We start from the raw sequence: 9,002 nt of genomic DNA, 5'->3' as shown, positions 1-9,002 counted from the left end.
TCCCACTGTAGGTCCTGCCTCTGCTCTGGAGCCTGCTGACCCACTGGGAATAAAAAAGCACTTGTAGTCTGTATAAATCAAAAACTCCACTGCCAAAAGCTCAGGGTCTTTAGGGAAGGAGTGTGAGGATGAAGGTGACAGGAGTATAAACAGGCTTTTCTCTTTGGTTTTAGATCCTGCACGCTCTGGGACTGGGACCTCCCATTCCCTCTGGCTCTCTTTTCTCTGTGGTCCCCTACCCAGAGGAGGACAGAGTCCCCACAGCATCACAAGACCTCAGACACTTCATCCTTGTTGAACCTGAGGGTGCTGCTGCAGAAGATGATGTGGTGGGTACTCCTTTTGTGCCTTCAGTGAGGGTGCCAGGGCAGGGGACAGGTTGGATGGAAAAGGGTCACCGTGGAGGGGCAGTGAAGACGTGATGGGGCCCCATGTCTGCAGGCATCCTTTCCACCAGGGATGAGAGAAAAGAGACAGCTCTGCTGGAGACACAGAGCAGTTCTGTAATACAACAGGAAAAAAATCGCTTAAACCCATCAACCCAAGGGTCCTTGGTGGGGAGAGGGTCCTGGGTAAGGAGGGGTGTCCAAGGCAAGACAAAGGCCAATAAGGAAGACCAAGTCCATGGGCAGTGGTGATTATTTATTCTCTCTCCTGTTGGCTAACAAATCCCCCATTCTGCTTTCCAGGAGGGGCGTGTCTCAGGGCAGGTCTCACCTCTCTCTCCCTTTTCTCTCTCCCCTTATGCCAAGGCCCCAGAGGCAGAGGCACAGGACCACTTGAAGGAGGGGAAAGCCACGAGCAGACACAAGTCTAGCAAGGAAAAGCCAAACTCCCCCCAGAGCCCGAAAAGTCTCCGTGATCACTCCCCAGAAACACCCCGAAGTTCACCTGAGCCAATGAAAAGCCAACTGCAGAGTGACTCAACCCTCGAGAGACCTGCCAGGTGAGCTGCAGGGGAGGAGGTGATCCCTGTGCTTCACGCTCATCTTGCCAAACAAGGTCCATCGTCCTCAGCTCCGCAGCGACCCTCTGCCAGTGCCTCCATGGGATGGCGAGTGCACAGCCCTCCTCCTTGTCTCGTTTGCCCCTTAGCAATGTCTGAAGCTTCCCTTTTAACTGCCAGGCTGAGAAGGTTCCAGTGGATCGTTCCTGCCCACGCCAATGCCAGTGGCTCCAGGATGGAATTCCTGCCGCTGGCCAAGGCCGAACCAGTCAGGAGTGACAACAACGCCTCTGGGATAACATATTTAAGAAAAAGAAGGAATTCCAGCCAGGGAAGAGCGGAGTGAGAACATGGGAATAACAACGTAGACCCCAAGGTCAGCGCAGAAGGAGGGGCAGGAGGTGCTCCAGGCACTGGAGCTGAGGCCCTGCAGCCCGTGGGGCAGAGCAGGGTGGGGCAGCTGTGCCCCTGCAGCCCCTGGGGGAGCATCGGGGTGCAGAGACCCCCCTGCAGCCCCTGGGGGAGCATCGGGGTGCAGAGACCCCCCTGCAGCCCATGGGGGAGCATCGGGGTGCAGAGACCCCCCTGCAGCCCATGGGGGAGCATCGGGGTGCAGAGACCCCCCTGCAGCCCATGGGGGAGCATCGGGGTGCAGAGACCCCCCTGCAGCCCCTGGAGTAGCATCGGGGTGCAGAGACCCCCCTGCAGCCCATGGAGGCTCCCACGCTGGAGCAGGTGGATGCAGGAAGGGGGCTGTGACCCCGTGGCAGGCCCAGGATGGAGCAGGGTCCTGGCAGGGACCTGCAGCCCGTGGAGAGGGAAGCCCAGGCTGGAGCAGGTTTTTCCCAGGTAGGACTCATGGCCCCTGTGGGGGACCCACGCCGGTACAGCTCAGCCGTGAGGGACTGACCCCATGGAGGAGTGACCCACGGGACAGCAGGTTGGGAAGAGCTGCTGCCCGAGGGATGGACTCACGCCGGAGAGGTCCATCAAGGACTGTCTCCCGTGGGAGGGACCCCACGGGAGCAGGGGAAGGACTCCAACTCCTCTCTCTGAGCAGCGGCAGAAACAACTGACCGTGACCCCCATTCCCATCCCCTCCCATCTCCCTGCTGGGGGGGAGGAGGGAGAACATGGAAGGAAAGGGGGGGGAAGGTGTTTTTAAGACTGTTTTATTTCTCACTCTTTGGCTCTTATCCTGTTAGTAATAAATATAAGTACTATCCCCACTTGGAGTCTTGTTTTGCCCGTGAAGGTGATCAGTCACTGACCTCTCCCAGCTCTTAGCTCTACTCAGGAATTCTTAGCTGGTTTTTTTTTTGCTGTCCTCTGTCCAGTTGCAGAGGGAGAGTGAGAGAGTGGCTTTAGTGGGTACCTGGTATCTGGCCAGGGTCAACCCATTACAAGAATATAAAAAGAAGTATTTTTTTTGGCCTTGTTCTGATGCAGTTAAGGAGCTGGAAAACCAAGACTGGTGCAGGGAGGTCCAAAGCATGGCTTTGGGTCTGGATGATGGAGACATCACATTTAGAGGGAGACAGACTCTGCCGTTGCTTTCCTAGACTTTGTCCCACCTCAATGGTGTTTTTCCACCCACAGCAGCATTGCTGGGAGATGTTGCAGTGGCACATCCCCCCTTCTCTGCCAGGGCAGCATCTTGGCCCTTCCCACCCCACCATGGATTTTCCATTCCTGTGGCAGGGACTTGTCCCCACCTGCTATCCCAATGGGAAATGCAACTCCTGGGGGTGGCTTTCATGGTTCCACCACAGGCTGGCACAGATTCTGATCCAGCTTTGAGAAATTGTGTGGTCTACGTGTTCTGGATAAAGCTGTCCCACCTTTGCACGTTCTGACCCAAGAGAGTTTCGGTGGCCAGTTCGTGTATCAAAAGCACTCAGTACTAAAATGTACCAAGTTGCACCTGTGGACAAATCTGCACGAGCTCAATGCCCTGCGTACCCACACAGGCTTTTCTGTCTCGAATCCTGCTCATTGCGTGCCTGAGACTGGATTTATTTCAGCAGCTAAATGGTTCACTGGAGGCCTAATTGGCTCTGAGAGCTCCAGTCCTTTGTGACAGATTATTAACCCTTCCCCCTTCATTATAAAACCATGAACTGTAGAGAAATCAAATAGCAGAGGGCCCCTGCGCCGAGCCCGTCAGTGCTCCCGGCTCGGTGTTCAGCACAGAAAGTCCCTTTTATAGTTGGGAAGCGGAGGGAGAAAATTCTGGAAGCGCGAGAACGCGGCGATAGCTGGGATGAAGTGGGAGCCCTTAGGAAAGGACTGGGAGGTACTGGGATAAACTGGGAGCCCCGGGGAAGGAACCGGGGCTCTCCCGCCATTTGCGTAGCGCTGAGGGCAGGGCGCTTACGCCATTTGCGTAGCCTAACGCAGTTTACGTAGCGTCCCTCCCTTGCCGTTACCGGCGCCCCCTTACGCCGTTTGCGTAGGGCTGTGGGCAGCGGCGTTAGGAGGGGACTGGGATGGACTGGGAGCCCTTAGGAGGGAACTGAGAGCCCTTAGGGAGGGACCGGGACAAAGCGGGAGCCCTTTGGACAGGACTGGGATGAAGTGGGAAAGGTCCGCGAGCCCTCAGGAAGCCACCGTGGCCCTCCCGTCATTTGCGTAGTGCTGAGGGCAGGGCCCTTGCGCCACTTCGTAACTTGCGTAGCTTTACGCAACTGACGTAACTCCCCTATTGCCATTACCGGCTCCCTCCTTACGCTGTTTGCGTAGCGCCGCAGGATTGCTGGCCCCCTTACGCAATTTGCGTAGCGCCGCTCCATTGCCGGGGGTGTCCAAAAGCTCCTCCAAAAGTCAGTTTATGGCTTTGCAGAGGGCTCTCGGGAGTCACCGAGGGGCTGAATGGAAAGAGAGAAAAATTAAATCTTTAGGGGGAAAAAAACATATAACAATAGCATATCTGTGTTCCCGAGGAGCCGTGGGTGTTTTTAGGCAGCTGCCTGCAGAGGCCATCGCCGTTTCGTGAGGCGGCGTTAATGCAGCGGGAGGAGACTTGTTCTGCTGTTCACAGAAATTCGGATTTTAAGGTTTTTCTCCTTGGTTTGAAGCTTCTTCATTCTTCCTTCGCTCTCTTTCAGAGCAAAGGTTTTAATTTTTAAACTTAAGAGGAAAATGTATTAACAACAAGTGAGGAAAACTAGGGGGAAAAGTTCTTCTGAAAGGATTACAATGTGCAAGCAGAATCAGTTCTCTCTCCAGGAGAGAAAAAAAATATTAGAGGTGTAAATTGGCTCCAAAAATGCCCCCAAGGGCATAGGGAGGATAATCAGGATGACAGCGTGGCTGAGCAAGTGTGTTCTGCTCTATATCATTAATTTTGTGATCTTTAATACTTCAGCAGGTCCAGGACTTCCAGGACTGTCCTGGTGGCTGTGATCACAAATGATTCATCAGAGCCACTTGAACAAGAAAAGCCTTTCTAAACAAGGGCATTTCTGAGGCTCTTGCTGGGTTTTTTGCCTTCCAGCTGACCATCTTTGACTTCAGGGAGGTTGGTCTCAGGCTCAGGAAGAAGCCGGACAGCCCTCAGGAGACAAAGCTGCCCAAGACTGTCCGGCCCCCAGGCACCAGTGAGAACTCCAGTTCCAAGGTAGCCTTTTCCTGCCCTTTTCCTTGCTGTTTGATGTGACACTTGAAGAGGCTGCGTGCCTTGCCTCCAGCTCATTGAAACCCCTCAGTGTCCGGGTCCTGTTGTCGTTGCAAAGTGCTGCTGGTGGTGGAGTTCCTTCTGCTGGGGCAAAGGCAAAACGTTTTCTCCTAGTGAGATGCTGGAGTCCTGATCTGTGCTAAGCCAACACAAATAATTTCTGCTGAAGCTGGTGGGGTTTGCTGGAGTTTAGCTGCCATGGCGAAGGCACAATAGCGGGGGAAGGCTGGGGCAGGACACAAGGGCACGAGCTTGCCATTTTCCATTGTCCCACTGAAAGAGCCACCTCTTGCTTTGGTGTCTCTCTCCCCTCCAGCATGCCTGCTGTGCCAGCGATCAGAGGCTGACCTGGACATCTGTGGAGAAAACCTTCACATAAATGGGTTCTGTGCCCACGTGTTCTGCCTGGTGAGTTGCTCCGTGGGCTCTCTCCAGCTTTCCAGTGGGCAGTTCCCACCACACTCTCTCCTCAGCAGTGCATCATCTTTCCTGCAGGTTTTTGCCAGCCTCCTTCATCAGCAAGAGAATGATCGAGTAGGACTCCTTGGCTTTCTCCCAGGGGAGATCCCAGATATAGTCTCCCAGGCAGCACAGAAGGTGAGAGCCTGACAAGAGCAGGGAGATTTGGGCCAGCCTGCAAAACCGCCTGGTTGCACAGGGACTGCATCCAAGTAGGAGTGGTTCTGTCACCCCGGGGGGCACAGCAGGGGCTCAGCAGCACCAGGGCCTCTGGCTGTGAAGCAGAAGGACCCAGGAGAAGAGCTCAGCCAGGTAATCCCACGCTTTGGACACTTTGTCCTCACCTCCATGAACCTGTTTGCTTCCCCAGGCCCTGGGAACTGCTCTGGTGCTCCTCCTGTGCTGCTGAGGGCACCCACAGACACTGCTCTGGCCTGAGGGCCAGCATAACCAGCTGGGAATGTGATGGCTGTGCTGGTCTGGGCACATGTAAGTGGCAAACAAACCTGTTGCCCCTGGGCCTGGTGCCCCTGGGCCTGGCAGTGGGTGCCCAGGGTGGGTTTGGCAGAGCCGCACTGCTCTGGCCTATCTTGTCCCAGGTCTGGAACGATCTTGTCCCTCCTGCTTCCCCTCCCAGCCTCCCGGGATGACTCGGGGCTTGCTGGTGTCAGCGTGGCCAGACAGTCAGGACTGGAGCCTTCTGACAGCTCCAGGGAACCCGAGACCATCAGCCCCAACACAGGCAGCCTGGCGCTACCAGGGCTGTCTCCCAGTTCTCCAGCACTGGAGACCGTCAGCCCCAGCACCAGCGCCCAGCTGCCATCTCCTGGATCTTCAGCACCAGAGACCAGCAACCTCCACACCACCCAGAGACCATCAGCCCTGGGAACTGCTCCTGTGCAGAGAGAACACCCCGAAGGCGAAACCAGTCCCGCCAGCCAACGGGACTGGTTAATGCAGCCAGTGCCAGGAGCCACTGGGAGGGACTGGGTGTCCCTTCACTATAAATTTTAGAGAAGGTAAAAGGGAGAATGATTCGAGCTAATTAAAAAGAAAACAGCCTAAAGTCAACACAACCCAGAGAGAGAAAAGGAAAACAAATCGTAAAACTTAATTGGGCCCCTGTAAAGACATAAAACAAGTTACCTCCCTTTTACCTTGTCTAAGGTTCATAGTGAAGGGACTTGGTTTAGTTAACTAGATAATGACACCTTTCTGAAAAATTGATAACTTTGTGTAGATAACAAGCAAACATCTGCTCAATGTCTGACTTGACAATGTGTAATGAATATATATATTTATATAGAGAATAAAATAGAACAACTGTCTCCTTTGGGGGTTGTTCAAACCCCTCCCTGATCACCCAGCGCTGAATTTGCTTTTCTCAGATAATAAATTCTGGTTGGAAACCACCCGGCTCTGGGTTTCTGTTCCTTACAAGTGTGGATCTGAAATATTATATCAATAATTTATTTATCTCAATATACTTCTATGTAAATTATTTATTTATTTATATACACGTATTATACACTTGTATATATATATTATTGATATAAATTATATATCAATATATTATATATAAATACATAAAGACATATTTATATATTAATTTCTATACAGTATGTATTTAAATGTTTTATTTATTTTATATATGTTCTATATACATTTTATATTACATATATTATTGATATATATTATATATCAATATATTTATATTATTGATATATATTATATATCAATATATTTATATTATTGATATATATTATATATCAATATATTTATATATTGATATATAAAAACATATTTATATATAAATGTATATATTGTTTGTATATTTGAATATTTATTTATTTTATATATATATTATATATTTATATATTATTGATATATATTATATATCAATTAATTATATACAAATATATAATTAATATTTAAATATATATTACTGATATATATAATATATAAATATATTATATATAGATATATAAAAAACATATATTAATAGATATAAATATTAATAACCAGGACGGGGGAGAACTGGGCAGCTTTACTGGGATCACTGGGAGCAGCCGGGCGGAGGCAGAGTGACAGCAGGGGAGGGGGGACACACGACCCCCCCAAAAACCTCCCAGGGACGGGGGGGGTCCAGGCTGGGCCCGAGGCCCTGGGAGGGGCTGCGGCCGCCGCCGGCTCAGGAGCTCTGTGGGGAGAGAAAAGGGGGTGACACCGGGGTGGGGGGTCCCCGGGGGGGCACAGACGCTCTGGGGGGACACACGACCCCCTGGGACCCCCCCCACCTTCTGGCACAGGTGGAAGCCGAGCCCCAGCGCCAGGGAGACGAAGCCAAGAGGAAGCCCCGACCCCTCCTCCGGAGCAATTGCTCAGGCTGAGGGAGCCCGGCAGGGCCGGGGCCGCCGGCGGTGTCCGATCCCGGCAGGAAGCGGGGAGGGCCCGGCGGGGTCTGAGAGAAATAAATCAAGGCAGAGCTCTCTCTTTCTTTTCCCCCCTGGGCAGTGACCATCAAGAGCTGTCCCTGCTTCACAGCAGAAACTCCACACACTTCAACAAAGTGTGGAAGAATCTGCTCTGTCAAAGTTGGCCCTGGGCTTTTATGCTTATCCAGGGATGGATCAGCAGTCACATATTCCCAGGCCAGTGAGCAGCTGATCTGTCAAACTCTGCTTCCAAAAGCAGGATGTGTGTTGGAAGGTTGGGGAACCAGGCTGGGTTTGGCCCAATTCAACACTAAACCAACCCCTTGGCACCAGCAGTAACTCCCCACAGAGAGCTTGCAGTGCTTGCATTCTCCCATCAGATTCTTTTCCTGCTACAAGGGGTCTGTTACCACCCGCTCCAGAAAGGGGGGGGTAACCAGGTTCTTATTAATAAATCCCTTGGGGTGGATTAGAGTGAAACGACACTGAATAATCGGTGTTTGAAAACATATATATGTAGGGTTTATTTTAGAACAATGTTGTTTCAAAGGTAAACAGGTATGTTGCCATTTTGGGTGTTATCATCTCTATCTCTCATCTACAGCAATATGGCATAAAGAGAACCTTTAGAGAAAATGCATAAGGGAAAGGCAGGATAAGGGTAAGGGAGAGGAAGAGAAAGCAAAGCTGAGAGTGGAAAGATGTCTATAGTCACCGCCCACGGGGTCCAGAGATGGAACTTGGCAGTTGCAGCTCCAATGGCTGTCAGTTGAAGTGGTGGCCTTGATCCATTGGGGTGGGGGAGGGAAGCCCCCACACTCCAAGAAGTTATGAGTTATTATATCCATGGATGGTTTCCCGGGCTGTGCCACGAACCCCCAACATCTCCTGGGCCTGCGCAGAGTTCCCGTGAGGGGCCTGGGAAAAGGGTTTTTCCTGCCTTTCAAGATTGGTCGAGGGGGGATGGGCTTTGATGGGCCATCAGAGGTCTAATGCAAAAGTCCTGCAGCTGTATTATATGCCACCCTTTAGCACAATAGTTTACACAGACCCAATCTTATTACCCCATTTGATATCAAACTTTCTAAATTCCTTTAGCACTTCTTTTCAAGGTAGAATTGTAGAAAAACACCTCTATTGAACAACATCACACCCTAGGCCTGGACAACAAGATCCCACAAGACACAAAGCAACCTTCAAACCCAGAACTTTGGAGGCACTCCAAGGACTGTACGTGCTGTGAAGAAGAGAAAGATGAGGAAGAAGGGGTCCCAAAGCCCCCAAACCCAATTCCCCAAGGGGCGTGTCAGGGGCAGAACTGGGCAGAACTGGGGGGTGGAGAGTTCTGGCATTGGATGGACCATCTTCTAAAACTGCTGAACCATTGCCTGGGAGGGCACATGTCGTGTGTGTTCCCCTGGGCCTGTGGGCCTGATTAAAGGACCTGCTCTTTTGAGCTGATCTTACACACTGAATTGGCCTGGAG

The 9,002-nt window shown here is 51.4% G+C and overlaps 2 protein-coding genes across 2 annotated transcripts in view; one reads left to right on the top strand and one right to left on the bottom strand.

Annotated features, from left to right (window-relative positions):
• Positions 1-9,002, top strand: part of LOC127477597 (kelch-like protein 10) — a 38,334-nt gene that overhangs the window by 1,695 nt on the left and 27,637 nt on the right. The window contains 3 exon segments of the mRNA XM_051802104.1: positions 244-329; positions 1,127-1,214; positions 4,443-4,565. Coding sequence (XP_051658064.1) covers positions 244-329; positions 1,127-1,214; positions 4,443-4,565 — 297 coding nt within the window.
• LOC127477599 (zinc finger protein 397-like) overlaps positions 1-9,002 on the bottom strand; it is a 70,257-nt gene that overhangs the window by 40,086 nt on the left and 21,169 nt on the right. The window lies entirely within an intron of this gene.

Source organism: Manacus candei, unplaced genomic scaffold (genome assembly GCF_025592945.1).
Source record: "Manacus candei isolate 608988 ecotype Guabito, Panama unplaced genomic scaffold, ASM2559294v1 h1tg000055l, whole genome shotgun sequence".
Taxonomy (NCBI): domain Eukaryota; kingdom Metazoa; phylum Chordata; class Aves; order Passeriformes; family Pipridae; genus Manacus; species Manacus candei.
The sequence above is the reverse complement of the archived record's forward strand: the minus strand, read 5'-3'. Positions and strand labels throughout refer to the sequence as shown.